This window comes from Lampris incognitus, chromosome 11 (genome assembly GCF_029633865.1).
Source record: "Lampris incognitus isolate fLamInc1 chromosome 11, fLamInc1.hap2, whole genome shotgun sequence".
Classification (NCBI taxonomy): Eukaryota; Metazoa; Chordata; class Actinopteri; order Lampriformes; family Lampridae; genus Lampris; species Lampris incognitus.
In genome coordinates this window covers 7358200-7378199 of record NC_079221.1, presented here as the reverse complement: position 1 = coordinate 7378199, position 20000 = coordinate 7358200, and the positions used below count along the sequence as shown (strand labels likewise).

The following is a 20000-nucleotide window of genomic DNA, read 5'->3' as shown; positions in this document are numbered from 1 at the left end:
CCAGCCCATACGACCACATAGGTCGTTTGTCCTCTAATACAGCCCACAGGACCAGTTAACAAATCAGCGCCCCTGGCGGCGGCAGGAGGGATGCCACAGATACTTTTCACCTCTGTGCATTGTGGGTTTTTAAAACAGTTTGACAACAATAGAATATGTAGTCAGTGTGTTTTTGTGTTGTTTCGCCGTCTAGTATAAGATCGCTATTGGCAGCATGTTTACCTATGAATGGCGTTATAAGAGCTAACTTAACATTAGCCAAAAGTTAGCAAGTCAGCTAGCGTGGACATTATAACCGCTATGTGACATTAAACTTCCATCCACCCACCCGTTATCCTAACCCCTTATCCTGCTCTCAGGGATGCTGGAGCCTATCCCAGCAGTCATTGGGCAGCAGGCGGGGAGACACCCTGGACAGGCCGCCAGGCCATCACAGCCCCCCCCCCCCACACACACATTCACACCTAGAGACAATTTAGTACGGCTGATTCACCTGACCTGCCTGTCTTTGGACCGTGGGAGGAAACCAGAGCCCCCGGAGGAAACCCACACAGACACGGGGAGAACATGCAAACTCCACACAGAGGACGACCCGGGATGACCCCCCAAGGTTGGACTACCCCGGGGCTCGAACCCAGGACCTTCTTGCTGTGAGGCGACCGCGCTAACCCCTGCGCCACCGTGCTGCAACACTAAACTTTACTTTTATTAATCCAAAGGAGTTGAATCGAGTGCAACTCTCATCCAAGAGCCTTCCTCAGTTCATGCCTTTCTGCCTAGACCAAGCTAGTGTGACTGGCTGCTGATGAGACTCTAGGACTCTAGGAGTCTCATCACCAGCCGGATTGTCTGTCTTATCCTGTAGGAGTCATTGTCAGATCTATTGATATGCGTGGCTCTTTGTGATCCGATGTTTACCAACGCCCGTCGCTAACAGAGCCATAGATATGAGTGGCCCACTCATATCTATGGCTCTGACAACGACTCCAAGAGGATAAATATCTGAGTCTTATCACCAGCCAGTCAGACTAGCTTGGTCTAGTCAGAAAGGCACGAACTGAGGAAGCCTCGTGGATGAGAGGCGAAACGTCTTCACAGATATATACCGAGTCCAGTTGCACTTGATTCAACTCCTTTGGAGAACCATGACCTGGATGAATGACAACCTTCACAGACATACTTTTATTAATATTCGCCCTCACGGCAGCTTACGGGAGGAGGTCGCTTGTTGTTGCGGGGAAAGCAACGTGTTATAATTACGGAGGGCCGCGAGGACGTAGCTTAAAACGTCACCATAGGTCGTACTAAGCCGCTTGTACAAAACCACCTAGGGGGTCGTTTTTCGGTGGAGGACAGTCTGGCGGGGGAGTTACTTTAAATAGCTGTATGAGCTGTCTGTCAAGACGCTGACGCTCCTTCGGTGGGATACAGCTGCTGCAGACAGCACCGACCCGCATAACCGATGAACTAGGTTTGCATGCACGCACACACACGTGCAACACGATAGCCGGATGATGCATTCTGTGATTTCTCACCCGGGGGGGTGGGTGGTGGTGGTGGGTGGGAGGTGGGGGGGGTCTCTCAGTCGAGGTTGCCTGCTCTCCATAACACACTTTAACAAGGAAGGTGAGCGCGGTGCAAAACAGATTTGAATATGTGCCACGACGGTTGCTTGGAAACAGATTGAACCGCATTTTTTCGGATAATTGGCAAGCTGCGAGGCAGTGAGAGAGGTGAAGGGATTCTTTGACCCTTGAAAAAACGTGTAATTGAAAGAGCATTTGATCAGCTAGGCAGAATTTGCATGCAAATTAAGGCGGCGCTGTAATTACATTGTTTCGCACCCTGTAAAGAATATGACATCGGCGAGCGTTTCCCATCATTTTAAGTATGATGGAGGACTCGATGTATTTACTGTAGCCTCTAATCCCTTAAGGCAAATTAAACCTGTTCGGCTGGCTAATTGAGGCTACTAGGAGGGTTCTGAGAATGTTTTCCGAGGATAACAAACAGGTTGGATTCTCCATCCATCCGTCCATCATCCAGACCGCTTACCCTGCTCTCAGGGTGGCGGGGATGCTGGAGCCTATCCCGGCAGTCATTGGGCGGCAGGCGGGGAGACACCCTGGACAGGCCGCCAGGCCATCACAGGGCCCACGCACACATTCATACCTACGGACAGAGGTGGAAAAACCCGGTCCAGAAAGTCAAAACCCTAACTGTGTCTTTACTGCATCCATGTATTAAACCAGCTGATTTGGGAAACTAGTCAGTGCAATCTGATGGTTTGGTACATGGGTGGAGTAAAGACACGGTTAGGGTTTTTACTTCCTGGACCGGGTTTTTCCATCTCTGCCTACAGACAATTTAGTACGGCCGATTCACCTGACCTACATGTCTTTGGACCGTGGGAGGAAACCGGAGCCCCCGGAGGAAACCCACACAGACACGGGGAGAACATGCAAACTCCACACAGAGGACGACCCGGGATGACCCCCAAGGTTCCCAGATAGCAAAATTGCTGTGGCCCGGACCCGTCACACACCCCACACTTTCATCCGGCCCACATACCGCGTGGAATGATGGCACTTGGGCGGTCCACTGCTGTTTGCCAGATCTTGGCCAGAACCAAGCCATGGCAATGCCGCATGTGCCACATATTTGCCAAAGGTGGCCCATATTAGTTTTGTGATATTTGGGCCATATTCACCATTTACCACACGTTGCCCAGAGCCAAAAAAGGCCCACATGTGATTTGGCATATTTGGGCCATATTTGCTGTTATACATGTGGGCCACTTCAGGCTCACATCCATGTTGTCAGGGCCAGAAGAAGGCCATCAGTGCCGCATCACTGCCTGAAGTGGCCCACATCCAGATGCTATCTGGGTTGGACTACCCCGGGGCTCGAACCCAGGACCCTCTTGCTGTGAGGTTGGACTCTGCCTCTATACAATTTCTTTTTTTGACAGAAGGTCATTAATATTCCGCTTTTAAATATTTATTTGTGCAACAATGTGACAAAATCTACCACAAACATGGTCATGTTTGATATTGATTGTTTTCCACTTGGTCAAGGCTCAGTTCAGCCTGGATCACCACTGGTCATGCCCTTACATAGTAATACATGCTCTTTAAAATTCATAATAAAATTGTTTTTGTTTTTACATTGAATCATTATGAAAAATATATTATTGATATACAAAATCTTGCATATTACACATGATACAATAAACAGTCATACATGAGCCTATATAAGAGAAAGGAGAACATACAAAAAAACACTGTACCAATCCAACATGGTGTAAATGAAGGGGAAAAAAGGACTAAACAGTATAAAGACAAATATTTTCCTTACAATGAGCTTTCCCGTCACTTGTTATAGTTCTTTTAGGGGTGTGAATACTCGGGAATTGATATCTCGTCTGTTTCCTGTATTCTGGCTGGTGTCGGTGGACCAACAAGTATGTAATCAAATTCCTGGTGCTGGACTTTTTCGTAGACACTTTGCAAACCGTTGGTTTTGGGTATGTGGGCTGGGTAGTAGTTTTCCCTCCTGGTGTCTCGTGGGAGCGACGCCGTCTTGGAGAAAGTGGACAGATGTGGTCCGCTGGCCAGGCTCGTGTGGGGCCTGCTGGCCGTCGGGCTCCAGCATCGGTCAGAGTGGCCCAAGACCTTGCATTCACTTGTGCACGCCCAAAGACCTGCGGACACGATAACGTACATGTATAATGGGTAACCTGGTCAAGTGTATCTGGTGCTGAACCCCCCACCCCCCCACATGGATCCTGTCACCACACGTTACATTATACACAACACACGTTACATTATACACAACACACGTTACATTATACACAACACACGTTACATTATACACAACACACGTTACATTATACACAGCACACGTTACATCATACACAACACACGTTACATTATACACAACACACGTTACATTATACACAACACACGTTACATCATACACAACACACGTTACATCATACACAACACACGTTACATTATACACAGCACACGTTACATTATACACAACACACGTTACATTATACACAGCACACGTTACATTATACACAGCACACGTTACATTATACACAACACACGTTACATTATACACAGCACACGTTACATTATACACAACACACGTTACATTATACACAGCACGTTACATTATACACAACACGTTACATTATACACAACACACGTTACATTATACACAGCACACGTTACATTATACACAGCATACGTTACAGCATACACAACACACGTTACGTTACATTATACACAACACACGTTACATTATACACAACACACGTTACGTTACATTATACACAACACACGTTACATTATACACAGCACACATTACGTTACATTATACACAGCACACGTTACGTTACATTATACACAACACACGTTACGTTACATCATACACAACACACGTTCCAGCATACACAACACACGTTACATTATACACAACATACGTTACATTATACACAGCATACGTTACATTATACACAACACACATTACATCATACACAACACATGCTACATTATACACAGCACATGTTACATCATACACAACACATGTTACAGCATACACAGCACACGTTATCATACACAACATACGTTACATCATACACAACACATGTTACAGCATACACAGCACACGTTATCATACACAACACACGTTACATTATACACAACACACGTTACATTATACACAGCATACGTTACATTATACACAGCACATGTTACATCATACACAACACGTTACAGCATACACAGCACATGTTACATCATACACAACACGCGTTACATTATACACAACACACGTTACATTATACACAACACACGTTACATTATACACAACATACGTTACAACATACACAGCACATGTTACAGCGTACACAGCACATGTTACATTATACACAGCACACGTTATCATACACAACATGCGTTACATCATACACAACACACGTTACATTATACACAACATGCGTTACATCATACACAACACACGTTACATTATACACAACACACGTTATCATACACAACACACGTTACAGCATACACAGCACACGTTACATTATACACAACATATGTTACAGCATACACAGCACATGTTACATCATACACAACACGCGTTACATTATACACATGGCCTGAGAATGAGAAGATGCATTGCTATACTGCACACATTGAGTAATTTCTATTTATCTATCTATCTATGTCTGTCTGTCCGTCCATCCATCATCTATCTATCTCTCTATCTCCCTATCTATCTATCTATCTATCTATCTATCTATCTATCTATCTATCTATCTATCTATCTATCTATCTATCTATCTATCTATCTATCTATCTATCTATCTATCTATCTATCTATCTATCTATCTATCTATCTATCTAGTTTGCCTGTGTGCCTGTGTGCCTGTATTCTGTATATCCATTTGTCTGTCTGTCTGTATTCTCTTTGTGTCTGTCTCTATTGTCTGTCTAGTTATCTATCACTTTCTCTCTTTAGCACACTGTCTATCGTCTGTCTGTTTCTCTTTACTGGCCCGTTTGTCTGTCCATCTGTCTGTCTGTCCGTCTATCTGTCTGTCTGTCTGTCTGTCTGTCTGTCTGTCTGTCTGTCTGTCTGTCTGTCTGTCTGTCTGACTGACTGACTGACTGACTGTCTGTTTGTTTATCCATCTGTCGGTCTGTGTCTGTCTGTCTGTCTGTCTAACCATCTGTCTGTCTGCCTGTCTGTTTGTATATCCATCTGTCTGTCTCTGTCTCGCTGTCTGTGTGTCTGTGTGTGTGTCTGTCTGTCTGCCTATCCATCTGTCTGTCTCTCTCGCTGTCTGTGTGTCTGTGTGTGTGTGTGTGTGTGTGTGTCTGTCTGCCTGTCTGTTTGTCTATCCATCTGTCTGTCTCTGTCTCGCTGTCTGTGTGTCTGTGTGTGTCTCTGTCTGTCTGCCTGTCTGTTTGTATATCCATCTGTCTGTCTGTCTGTCTGTCTGTCTGTCTATCCATCTGTCTGTCTCTGTCTCGCTGTCTGTGTATCTGTGTGTGTGTCTGTCTGTCTGCCTGTCTGTTTGTATATCCATCTGTCTGTCTGTCTGTCTATCCATCTGTCTGTCTCTGTCTCGCTGTCTGTGTGTCTGTGTGTGTGTCTGTCTGTCTGCCTGTCTGTTTGTCTATCCGTCAAGTCAATTTTATTTGTATAGCCCAATATCACAAATTTGCCTCAAGAGGCACTACATTTGTCTGTCTGTCTGACTGTCTGTCTGACTGTCTGTGTCTGTGTGTGTGTGTGTGTCTGCCTGCCTGTCTGTTTGTCTATCCGTCTGTCTGTCTGTCTGTCTGACTGTCTGCCCGACTGTCTGTCTGTTTGTCTATCCGTCTGTCTGTCTGTCTGACTGTCTGCCCGACTGTCTGTCTGTTTGTCTATCCATCTATCCCTGTCTGTCTGTCTCTGTCTGTCTGTCCGCCTCTCTGTCTGTCTGTCTGTCTGTCTGTCTGTCTGCCTGTCTGTCTGTCTATCCGTCTGTCTGTCTGTCTGTCTGTCTGTCTGTCTGTCTGTCTGTCTGTCTGTCTGACTGTCTGTCTCTTTGTCTATCTGTCTGTCCGCCTCTCTGTCTATCCATCCGTCTATCCCTGTCCGCCTCTCTGTCTGTCTATCCCTGTCTGTCTGTCTGTCTATCCCTGTCTGTCTGTCTGTCTGTCTGTCTGTCTGTCTGTCTGACTGTCTGTCTGTTTGTCTATCTATGTCTGTCTATCTTTCTCTCTGTCTGCCTCTCTGTCTGTCTCTCTGTCTGTCCATCCATCTATCCCTGTCTGTCTGTCTCTGTCTGTCTGTCCGCCTCTCTGTCTGTCTGTCTGTCTGTCTGTCTGTCTGTCTGTCTGTCTGTCCGTCTGTCTGTCTGTCTGTCTGTCTGTCTGTCTGTCTGTCTGTCTGTCTGTCTGTCTGTCTATCCGTCCGTCTGTCTGTCTGTCTGTCTGTCTGTCTGTCTGACTGTCTGCCTGACTGTCTGTCTGTTTGTCTATCTATGTCTGTCTATCTTTCTCTCTGTCTGCCTCTCTGTCTGTCTCTCTGTCTATCCATCCGTCTATCCCTGTCCGCCTCTCTGTCTGTCTATCCCTGTCCGCCTCTCTGTCTGTCTGTCCGCCTGTCTGTCTCTATCCATCTGTCTATCCCTGTCTGCCTCTCTGTCTGTCTGTCTGCCTGTCTGTCCGCCTGTCTGTTGTTCATGTGAGCGTGTAGGTTTTACTCACTGTTGTTCGGCGGAGAGTCCTTCTTGTGCACGTCTCCGCTTATGTCCGAGTCGCTGTCGTTGAAGTCGCTGTCCCCCTTCCCGCTGTCCTTCCCGCTGATCTGCGGGTCTCTCGCCGAGATGGTCGTGAACGAGTTACCCTTCCATATGGTGACAGGCCGGATGGTCTCCTTCCCATAGCCCGGCAGTGTAGAGTAGCCCTGCAAGAATGCAACAACAGTTTGAGTCAGCATGCAACAAAGAACAACAACAACAAAACCGGCGTCCGTCCGTCCGTCTGTAAACCCACGCAGACCTCATCACCCACCTTCAGTTTGCCCTCCATCACCGTGCTGGTGGGCTCGAAGACGCCGGCTGTTTCCCCGCCGCCCTCGCAGCCCGTCTCCACCGCCTTGCCGCTGGCCAACGGGGGCTTCTCCGGAAACGGATGGACGTCAAACACTTTCCCTCTGTGGTTGGTAATCAGCGAGTCGATACGACCGCTCTCCCCCTGCTCGGCGCTTGGCACGTCCTCCTTTCCGTCATACCCGCCCCCCTGCCTCTTCTCTCTCTTTCGGCGGCTGCACGTGGTGGTGATGAGGACGATGGCCAGGAGGAGGAGAGAGCAGCTCCCGGCCAGGACGGCGATGATGGCTATGGACATGTCCCATTCCAGCAGCTCCTCGCCGTCACTCTGAGCCGCGGAGGGCGCGCTGGCCAGGGTGCCCTCCATGAAGCTGAAGCGCACCGTGGCGGTGGAGGTCAGGGCGGGCGTCCCGCCGTCGCTGACCGCCACGGTGATGCTGACGGCGTCTGTCAGATCGTAAGCCAGCTGACGGCTGGCGTGCACCTTGCCCGTGGCTTTGTTGACCGAGAAGCCCAGGTGGCCCCCCTCGGTGATCCGGTAGGACAGCTGCGCGTTTGCGCCTTCGTCGGCGTCCGCGGCCTTGATGTGGGTCACCAAATAACCCGCGGGTGCGTGCCGGGGCAGGAGAACCTCCGCGGATCCCTTGTAGAGGACCGGCTCCGTGATGGAGGGCGGGTTGTCGTTCTGATCCACTATGTGTAGTCTGACGACCGAGCTGCCCCGCAGCTGGGGCGAGCCCCCGTCGCTGGCCTGCACGTGCACGTCGAGCCGCTTCACGACCTCGTAGTTGAAGCTCCTCAACGCGTATATGGAGCCCGACACCGAATTGAGCGAGACGAACGTGTTGACGGGCGACCCCATGACGACGCCGTCCACCAGCCTGTAGGTGACCTTGCCGTTGCTGCCCAGGTCCGCGTCTCTGGCCTCGACGGTGGCGATGTAGGCGCCCGGCGCGTTGTTCTCCACCACGGACACTTCGTACACGGGCTTGCTGAAGCGGGGCGCGTTGTCGTTCTCGTCGCTCAGGCGGATCGTGTACGGCGTGATCCTCCTCAGGGGGGGCGAGCCGAAGTCCTCCGCCACCACCGTCAGGTTGTACTCGCCGATTCGCTCCCTGTCCAGGGCCGCGGCCGTCACGATCATGTAGCTGTCCTCGTACGCCTGCTGCAGCTTGAAGTGGTCGTGGCCGTGCAGCGTGCAGTGCACCTGGCCGTTGGCCCCCGAGTCCCTGTCCAGGGTGCTGATCAGCGCCACCAGGCTCTCCCTGTCCGCGGCCTCGCTTATGTGCGCGACGCCCGTCGCCGTGGAGGCCATGGGGGTGATGCTGATTTCCGGGACGTTGTCGTTGACGTCTTTGACGTGAATGATGATTTTGCAGACGGCGGGGGTCGGGTTGGGTCCCAGGTCGGTCGCCTGCACGTCTAGCTCGTAGGTGGTTTTGTCCTCGTAGTCCACGGGGCTGCGGAGCACGAGGCGACCCGATTTACCCTCCACCCCGAAAAGTTCCTTGATCTCGCCGGAGACCTGTTTGCCGAACCCGTAGACGACCTCCCCGTTCGGACCCTCGTCAGCGTCGGTCGCGTGCAAGTCCAGTATGACCGTGCCGACCGGGGAGTCCTCGGGCAGAGAGACGGAGAAGCTGTTCTGGTCGAACACGGGGCTGTTGTCGTTGAAATCTGTCACTTTGATGAGCATCTTGGTTGACCCCGAGCGATGCGGGTCGCCCCCGTCCGTGGCAACCAGCTCCACCGCGTACGACGACTGAGTCTCCCTGTCCAGCTCCTTCATCAGCACCAGCTCCGCATATTTAACCCCATCCGCTCTCAGGAGGACGTCAATGGAAAAGTGACTGTTGACCGAGATCTGATAGCTTTGGATGTAGTTGGACCCGACGTCGGCGTCCGCCGCCGGGTCCAGGGGGATGCGGGACCCCGCCGCCGCGTTCTCCGAGATCTCCACCACGCACTCCTCGCTGGGAAACTCCGGAGAGTTGTCGTTGATGTCTCTGATCTCCACCTCGACGTGGATCAGTCTGTAGCGGTCTTTGGCGAAATGCACCACGTCGAAACTGACGAGGCACTGCGAAGTGTGCCTGCAGACCCGCTCCCGGTCGATCCGCTCCCCGACCGTCAGCTCCCCGTCGCTCTCTCTCACCCCGACGAACGAGTCGTTGAACTGTTTCATCATCCTGAAATTGGTCTTGGAGTAATGGGACAGGCTCAAGGACAAGTCCTTGGCGAGGTTGCCGATGACCGTACCTGGTCCGTCCTCCTCGTTGGTCTGGTAGCGCACCGTGTTTCCCTCGGACCCGACCAGCGAGGCAAGTAGCATGTGTTGAATCGCGCATACGAAAATCCACCGGTGCCGGCCGACAAAGACGACCCGCGACATCTTCCCGGCGGGGGGGTTTTCACTTCAGCAAGCGGCCGGAGAGACGGGGGAGATTTGGCGCAGCAGGAGAGAGCCGCTCGCGGTGTGTGTGCTCTCCATGCAGCGCCCGCTCGTCTGCGCGGAACTGCGCCGAAAGTTACTTGGTCGTTGCGCGCAGCCAGCCCAGATGTACGCTTGTTGCCTCGCCTTGCAAATTCTGCAGTGGCGGGGCTTATAGAGCTCCTCATGCTAATGAGACCGAGTGTGACCAATCCCTCGCTTAAGAATTAAAAATAGGCCATATGAAAAACCTCTTAGCCCTTTTTGGAGAGCGCGTAAAAAAAAGAGGGGGGGGGGAGTAGAGAAATAGAGAGAAAAATGGGGGGGGGGGTGTAGATGTGCCATTACTCGGAGTTAGTTCCCGCACTGTGTTTATTGTCTCATTATAGCCATTATTTAAAGATGGCTGCATTTCATAGCAGTTTTTTTTTACATTCATTTTTGCTCTCTTTCTCCCTCTGTGCGTGTGCACGCGCGTGCGTGTGCGCTCATCGGTACCATTTTTTTGTAAGGGGGTGTGCGTGATGCACTTAGCGAATTTTTGGTGCACGGTTCACTCGAAAGCACGCTATGTGGTCGTGGCCGGTCTCTGCAAAGTATATGTGCTAATTCCGAGCCCATTACCATACCGTCAAGATAACCTGGAACCGCGCGCGCCTCTCCAGGGAGCGATATTATGCTCGCTTGACCACTTTTAAATTAGCATAGAATGGATGCTTTTGTGACAGAAGCTGCGGAAATAATGTCTCGGGACAAATTATACAGCATGATGATTAATAATGGGGTATGATGGCGATGGCTGTATAGCCACCCACCGCCCCGCTGTTGAATATCAGCAGCGTTATGCCCCGCTTGACTCCTCGGTGGCTTGGCAACATCCCGCAGTTCAAACCTCCTCCTCTGTGAAATCCTCAGAGGACTGAACTCGTACTGAATCGAATTTCTCGGGAGTCGGACCAACACACCTACATAACGGTAGAGGCTAGTTCCCGTCGATGCAGAGAACGGTCAACTGAGCATGCGCAAGTACTCGTCGCCCCCGTTGTTTGGGTAGGGTAAGGTTAGGGTTAGGGCGGGGCTAGGGTTAAAGTTAGCTAATCAGACGCAGAGTAGGGGCGGGTCTTCCTAGAATCCTAGCGCCTGGATGCTACGCGGGGCGTGTGGAGGCGTGGAAGAGGCATTTCGCGCATGCTCAGTTGACCGTTCTCTGCTCCACTTCCGTTCTCTGCATCGATGGGAGCTAGCCTCTACCATGGATTTACTCTGGCGTGTATACGCTTCAATCGGCCCCGAACTGGCCTAGGTGCTCTGCGCATGCTCCATAGCTCCCGCGGCCGGTCTTTCACCCGGAAGTCGAACAGCGTAGCATCAACGGTATCAACATGGCGAGTGCTAGAGCGAGAACCCCGCATTTCTGGACAGACGAGGAGGCAAACTTTACGTCGTGTCGGCTAAAGGAGTTGCTTGCTAACTTGTTTGGTATGTGACGCAATAGGTCAACCGGAAGAAGGTCCAATAGCAACCAGCTGGGGGCGTCCGGGTAGTGTAGCGGTCTGTTCCGTTGTCTACCAACGCGGGATCCTGGGAAGCCGGATGTGGGTAAGAGTGGGATAATTACGTTGGGGAGGGGGGAAAAAAGAGCAACCAGCTGAAAGAGGGCACATCGCCACCTACCGTACCGGGGTCGAACGTACTTCCGTCAATAAATCGATTCTCCCCCGGTTCTTGTATACTGGGACGACAGTAGTCCCAACTCCAGAGGTGCAAAAACCCGGTCCAGAAAGTAAAAACCCTAACCGTGTCTTTACTCCACCCACGTTCTAAACCATCAGATTGCACCGACTAGTTTCCCAAATCAGCGTGTTTAATACATACATGGATGGAGTAAAGACACGGTTAGGGTTTTTACTTTCTGGACCGGGTTTTTCCACCTCTGCCAACTACAATCGAGCTATAACCGTAGCTCGACTCAGCTGTGCATGTAAACGCATTGGGTGAGCTGACAAAACGGTGTTATTTAAGCTGGAATAGGAGGCGGATCGCAGGCACTTTTAGGGGAGTCAGCCTGAGGAAAGTCATTTGCCAAGCACGGTACCTCGAGAAAGAAACCAGCAGATTATCAAAGTCAAGAAGTTTGTCAAACAACAGGAATAGTTCTTTTTTTAACCTTCGACTTCGTTTCTTTCTTTGCCAGCAACTGCCCCAAGTACATCTTGACCTAACTTAATGTCACCATAACATGCACACTGATATTCCGTGAGGTTTTATTTCTGCAGAGGTTGGTGCAGGTAAACGGCATGTAGGCCAGCTACAATACGCGACACGGATGCAGCTCGACGAAGGACCTAATCCATGTAAACCCTTTATGCTGTATCTGGCTTTGTTGTGTTTCCTGCACGTTGCACGTCCCGTTTCAATGCCGAGATCCCGGCTCATTCTGTTAATTCATGGAAATATTCTACGCAGCATCCAGGATACCATGTGCATGTAAACGCATCCAACGAGGCTCCCTCCTTTGATATGTTCTCGAACACATCAAATCGGATTTGATAGTGCAACAGCGTTTTTGTTTTTTGCTTCTCCCCTCGCGTGGATTATGCATGGCTGTTCTTTGTTCTGCTGCAGCGAGAGCGACAAGGTTGAGACTTATACAGAGAGAAACAGAGAGTCAAGTCATAACTGCACTAACACTTTGCATCTGAGCAGAAACGACCCATTTGGAGCCTGTTTTATCCTTTACCTCCAGGGGGAACATTAGAAGTGATAACTCCTGAGTATATTTTGTCTATATGCCTCTCTGTAGAAAGCAGGAGAGGGTTGAAGAAGGGGGAGGGAGGGAGGGATCTTGTGCTACTGAATCCTATTTCATTAGTCAGCCGTGCAGTCAACCGAAGGTCTAGGCTGTGGTAAAAATAATCACGACAATAATCTGAGACAATGTGGGAAAGCCCGGTGAGACGGATGCGAGTGGAAGAGGCTCCAGTAAACAACGAACTTATGGGTGACATTTTTTAACAAGCTTTTCCACAAATAGAGCCAAACCACAGTGCAAACTTTTTTTTTCTTCTTCTCTCTCCGTTTCTCTGACCAAATTTTATTGCACATTCAAATGCTGGGATACATTGAATAAAATGTGTTTTTTCAAATGAAAGAACGTAATTTTCAAACTCAATCTGGGTACAAAAATATAATTGACTCTTGTTTATCTTTTGAAACCCTTGATGGGACATTGCCTTGTTTTCCCAATATCGCTGAAGTATACTGTATTGTATTTTGGCTATTTTAACGTAATTTCTGCAAAAGTGTTGAAAGTTAAAAACTGACAGCTATATATATATATATATATTATATATATGTAACCGGTTATTTTCTTGCCCGGTGCGGGATTCGATACGGGGTGTACTGCACTACAAGGCGACATCACTAACTGCTCAGCTAAAGGGTCAGACCCGTTAGCTAGGGGGCTAACGTGTCTTATTAGTAGTTTACAGTCGTCACCCTCCCCGGAAGCGCGCCCTCGCGCTTTGTTATTCCCGCGCTCCGAAGAGACTTCTGAGGATCTGCACATTTCCGGATCCCACCGCTGCCACCAATGTAACCGGTTATTTTCTTGCCCGGTGCGGGATTCGATCCGGCGTGTACCGCACCACAAGGCGATGTCACTAACCACTCGGCTAAAGGGTCAGACCCGTTAGCTAGGGGCTAACGTGTCTTATTAAAAGTTTATATATATATATATAAGCAGTGTGGTGACTCGTTGTTTTGAGTTTCGTTGCATTCCCCATACACTTGTACACTGCCAGCCCTGTCTTTTCGCCTTTTTGTCTGCGTTTCCCGTCAGAACCCCCCCCCTTCTTTTTTTCTCCCCGATTATATCCGGCCAATTACCCCACTCTCCCGAGCCGTCCCCGGTCTCTGCTCCACCCCCTCTGCCGATCCGGGGAGGGCTGCAGACTACCACATGCCTCCTCCGATACACGTGGAGTCGCCAGCCGCTTCTTTTCACCTGACAGTGAGGAGTTTCACCAGGGAGGACGTAGCGCGTGAGAGGATCACGCTATCCCCCCCCCGGTCCCCCCCCTCCCCCCATATCAGGTTGCGTCCTCCGTCCGGACCATCCTCATAATTGTGCACGTAACGTGATATTATGTACAGCTTGAACCTTTCCACCCGTCTGCTGGGAGGTGCATGTGGTGGACATTTATCCATGTTAAATCTTGCAGGCATCGCGAAGACATATGCCATTGTAGAGGAGCTCAAGCAGGAGTCGTGACAACTTTCTCTTTCGGCTACACAACGTGCACCATTTACTCCTTCCACCATTACAACAACAACAAACCCGCGCAGCGGAAGTGTGTCAGTGTAAACCCGAACCGAGGAAACAGCAGCTGTAAACTAACGTTCCTACCAGCTCAATAAGGGGAATTATGCAGCCCCATAACCGCTACGCCATTATCAATAGCGCGCGCCAGCAAACAGGAAACTGGTATGACCGCTGCAGTCGAAACCGGAAGTTACGCACAGAGCCGTAGGGACGCCCGAACAAGCCGGAAGTAAGGTGTTGGGTAGGCGACGGAATAGACCGCCGTGCGACCTGGGCGCCCTCCAGTCAGCATCCCGTAGCTGGAGGTTGCTCGAGCACCGAGTGTAAAGGTAATGTGGTGTGACAGGTATTCACGCGGACTCGCTTGTGAACCGCGTCGGTTTATAACGTGTCAGTGTGAACGCTTAGAACGTGTCGTAGGGTTTGCCCGCGTCACCGGTTTACTGGGAGCTCCCGCCGAGCTGATCGATTGTCAGCTGACTGATGGCTTATTGCTGGCTTTTAGTGTCAATTTCGAGCCCCCATGCCGCCGATGCACGCTTCCCTCTTTTTTTGCCATGTGCCTGCTAATGGGCCATGTTCCCATTCTCCCGCTTAGATGTTCGGCGAGGACTTGAACCCGCGACGTGCAGATAAGCTGCGCCGAGATCCGCGGGAGGGGGGCGCGACTAAAGGCGCGCGAGGAGATAAGGCAACCCAGGCGGTGTCGGTTACCGGAAGTCGGTGGCTGCTCGGTGCGCGTGGCGCCACTGACTCGACATCTGGAAGGCGACGCACGTTCGAGTCGCGCGCTTAGCTTATCTGGTCGTCTCCGGCTCATCTTCCCGGGTATCGATTGGTCGTCCTGCTGCTCAAAGCGATAATACGTCGGATTCGTCACATTGACAGGTGTGCGCCGCGAGTCGGAGACGGTCCTTGCTCCCGTCAGATTAGGGCGTGAAGGAAGCGCTGGTGTTGGTCACAGTCACCATAAACGCAGACAACAGCTCAGCATTGGTGAGCGTGCTAATTGATAAGGTGTTAATTGCTAAGGTGTTAATTGCTAAGGTGTTAATTGATAAAGTTTTAATTGATAAGGTGTTAATTGATAGTGTTAATTGGTAAGGTGTTAATTGATAAAGTGTTAATTGATAAGGTGTTAATTGCTAAGGTGTTAATTGCTAAGGTGACTTTTTGGCTGGTGAGAGCGTCGCAGCCACAGTAATGTGGTGAAGGGCCAGGGTGGTGCACTGCCCTTCCGAGGCAGCTACCAGCTCTGGTGATGGTGGAAACCAGTGGAGGAAGGGAGGGAGAGAGAGAGAGCTCAAAATAACACGTGTAAGTAAACCAGGGGAGCTCAATGAAATGCAATGTTAAGCCTATTTGCTCCGTGGGATGTTATTTTCCTTTCATATTTCATGAGAGCAGAGGTGATCCCGGGCTCGGTGCGAATGTTCCCTCGTCGGATACATTAAACCAGGTCAAATGGCTGCGGTGATGGATGGATTAATACGGTACAATGCAGCATTAGCTTGAACTGGGGCACAGAGGTGTTTATGTGGGTTTGTGATAAGTAAACTGTCTGTTCGCCGCTGAGTAGGGTTATTTAGCAGATGCTTGTTTTCGCTGTGATTTCGAAAGTCTACCGTAGGAGCAGTGTAGCTCGAGGCGCACGGGGCACCCATCTGAAGCGCGTGCATCAAGGAGGAATCCAGCGTGTATGCCTGATCCCTAATTAAAATGTTGGATTGCTGCAAAAGTACATTTTTACAGCGGTAACATGTTTGGGCTCATTATCCCAGACAGCATCCGGATGTGGGCCACTTCAGGCAGCGATGCGGCGCTGATGGTCTTCTTCTGGCCCTGACAAAATGGGTGTGAGCCTGAAGTGGCCCACATGTATAATAGCAAATATGGCCCAAATATGCCAAATCACATGTGGGCCTTTATTGGCAATGATGCGGTGCCCTGGGCAACATGTGATCTGGATGTGACCCTGAAGTGGCCCGTGTGGTAAATGGTGAATATGGCCCAAATATCACAAAACAAATATGGGGCCACCTTTGGCAAATATGTGGCACATGCGGCGTTGCCATGGCTTGGTTCTGGCCCAGATCTGGCAAACAGGAGCGGACCGCCCAAGTGCCGTCATTCCACGCGGTATGTGGGTCGGATGAAAGTGTGGGGTGTGGGACGGGTCCGGGCCACAGCAGTTTTGTTATCTGGAATGAGTGCTAACAAGACGGTGCTGTTTGTTTTGTTTTGTTTTGGGGTGTGTTTTTCAGAGGTTGAGACTAGCAGAATTCTGCCACGTGGCTGAAAAGAGAGAGGAAAGGAAAATAAAGAGGAAACCAGATAGTGGGGATTTCAGAAATCAAATTACAAGTACGAATTAAAGCTGCGAGCAGCGATGAACGGGCCCTTGCACCTCAGCACATTGGAGGGAGTGGCGGCGATGAAAGATATACAATTTCATGAATATTAAACATTGCATGCAGCAATATATTTAGTGGAGGTTGCCTGACGTGCATTTTCATGAATATCGAACGTTGCGTGAAGGAGTTAAATAACGCTTCCTGTGTCCACTATTTTGCACCGCAGAACACCCACTAATTACATCCGTTGCTGTATATCATGTGTGGATTACACCATGTAAATGGGATGATGTTTATCACCTAATGAATGCTGACTTCCTATTGTCAGTAGCTGGCGCTATGACTATGACTCAAAATGGGCGTGTAGATGTCTTCGGGCATGGAATTATCCAGCATGTGAAATTTGGGCCAAACTGGACAACGTAAAGTCAAGTTTAAACAGTTTCTTCTCACTGCAAAACATGCAAATGTTCCAGAATGCCAAGGCCCTAGGGCTCCGCAATTTAACATTGTGGAGGTCTTCGCATGTCCCTGGCCAAATTTAAGATGGATCTGGTTAACCTGCTAGGCAGAGATCGTAAAAGTACAGCACCTATAACTTCCTGTTGCCAGTGGGTGGCGCTATAACTATGACTCAATATTCAGGCCTGAACTCTTATCAAGTATGAGAAATTTGGGGCAGATCGGACAATGCACATTCGAGTTACAACAGCCTCCTGTTACATGGTGCAACATGCGAATCGACCGGCATGCCGCGACAAGGGCGTTACACAAAAACTCTTCACAATTTGCCATCACAAAGGTCTTTAGGTGTCACAGTTGAAGTAACTCCGGTTGATTATATAGGAGGAGTTCATTAGTGTGGAACACCTGGAAATGGCAAAAATTGCGGTTAATTCAAAATGGCTGACTTCCTGTTGGACTTAGGGCTCGACTCCGAGAGGCTTTTTGTTGTTGTAAGTCTGTAGATGTTATGTCTGCCTACCATATTTCATACAATCTACGTCAATTTTAAAGGGGGGGGGGCATTGACTTTAAAAATTGTTAGGGGGCGCTATCGAGCCAATTTGCCCTCCACCCCTACTTCTGGTACACGTGCAACGTTTTGTGAGTTTCTGAGCACCTGTATCACCTCAAAAATACATGTCAATATGGAATAATAATAATAATAATAATAATCTGTATAATTAGGGCCTTCGCCCTAATTACAAGTACAAGACGTTGAAGTGCTGATGATTTCATGCTGTGTTCCCAGCTTTCCTCGTACTGTATTCTAGACTTTTTCATTCAATGCTTTGCTAGCCAGCTTCTCAACTCTTTAATTCACAAAATAAGGTCACCAACAGAAAGGTGTTTCTGCCACTAAGACATCAGCAGTATCCGCGTAACGTTTTCGATAGCAATGACGTGTAAAATTGGGGAACGCTCGACTGTGTAGATGGCGGGAAGAAGCCAGGACGGTCCACGTTATGCGATTATATAGGATGGAGGTATTTCTGCGGAGGTTATTGGCAGATCGCTCACGGCCTCAAATGGATTCAACAAGAGAGTGGAGAAGGCAGCAGACCAAAAAAAAGTGCATGAGGGAAACGGTTGCAGAGAAGATATTTCAAATTTACTGTTGGCCCACAGACACAATTCCATTTTTAATGGGATTGTAAATGCATTCAGTTTCAGGGGATGCCTCTGCATTTTGAAGTTCTCTAATCACTCCGGTCCACAACGTGCCCACAGAAACGCCACGATCGTCCACATTTGTGGAAGGCACTTAGTTTCTCATTCTTTTACAAAGATTAGAAATCAGAGGCAAATTACACTGTGGTGGAGCTCAACTCATCTGATTTTTTTTTTTGTTGCTCTAGTGGGAGATCACTCGCCTTAAAGTGCTCTGCTTTCCATTTCTTTTAGACACTTTAAGAGGCAATGCTGTACAGCTCTCTCTCTCTCTCTCTCTCTCTCTCTCTCTCTCTCTCTCTCTCACTCTCCCCCCTTTGTCACTGCTGCACTAATGTACCCCTCTTTAGCAGTAGCAGCTAATTTTCAACATTTGCTCTCAGATTGTCTATACTCTTGCGTAATGTTAAAACATCACGGCCCCGCTATTACTTCGTCCGCGAACCCATCACACATACCCAAACCCTTTTAAACAAAGCTGCGCTGTGCGTTGGCTGTTTTTTAGTGATTAATCAGATTAATCAGGAGGGATCGTCTCTCTACTTTTTATGTACTAAAGACCCCCCCCCCGCAAGAAAAGCTATTAGGTTGAGAGCAATGCAAGCGGCAATGTTTCTTGCATTCATAGTGGGACGAGCCCCGGGCGTTATTGGATGTTTTGTTGACTATGGAGTTGAGGGCCAAAGGGTCTTTCTTTCTCTTTGTTGCGGTATCGTGCTGCATCCATTGTCCTCCATTGATAAACAGGGCCGTCCATAAGGGGGGGGAGTTGGAAGCTTTCCGGGGCCCTATCTGCTAGGGGGGGCCCATAGAGGCCAGCAATAATCATGTTCATCCAAAATATAAGCAATGATGATGGCAATACTTGGTATTGGGTATGAACTGGCAAGCAGATTGACTTTGAAGACATTATAAAGGACTTTGTGTAACGACCACGGATGTGTAGGATGTGTAGTCAGGCCATCTGGGCGCATGCACTTCCGATGGCCTCGCGGTCCCACCATCCCACCTCTGACACTAATTTAGCCAATTCAGAGGGCAGCCGGGAACCGCCACCGCAGCCGGGAAGCGAACCCGTGTCACCCGCACCACAGGGGACTGCGCTAACCAGTCAACTAAAGGGTCCGACCCGTTAGCCAACAGGCTAGTGAGTCTACCCATCCGTGGTTGTTATATTTGCATCCAGTAAGACAAGGAAGGTGGCTGTGTAAGAGGCAAGGATGAAGCCATAAGATAAGAAATTGCATTTTCTACTAAGAAATGTGTGGTGTAAGCGTAGCAGATCTTTGCTGACCTTGGTGTGTTTAAGTGACCACGTTTACACGATGTTAGAAAAAGAGGATTTATTGCGTTAGTCCGACTAAAACTGGACACACCTAGATAACGTGGTAGGGATCGGTTACTCTGGCATGTACACGCTTCAATTGGCCCTGAACTGGCCTAGGCGTTCTGCGCATGAGCCATAGTTCCCGCGGCGGTCTTTCATCCAGTAGCAACCAGCTGAAAGGGGGCATATCGCCACCTACCGTACCGGGGTGGGACACACGTCCGTTAATAAATCGATTCTCCCCCGGTTCTTGTATACTGGGACAACAACAG

General features: G+C 49.6%; 1 protein-coding gene across 1 annotated transcript; it reads right to left on the bottom strand.

Annotated features, from left to right (window-relative positions):
- Positions 1–3389: 3389 nt before the first annotated feature.
- Positions 3390–10010, bottom strand: si:ch211-199f5.1 (protocadherin-8). The gene is made up of 3 exons (XM_056289824.1): positions 7581–10010; positions 7275–7473; positions 3390–3703 (listed from the first exon to the last, which is right to left on the bottom strand). The coding sequence occupies exons 1-3, from the start codon at positions 10008–10010 to the stop codon at positions 3390–3392; spliced, it is 2943 nt and encodes a 980-aa protein (XP_056145799.1).
- Between the last annotated feature and the right edge of the window lie 9990 nt (positions 10011–20000).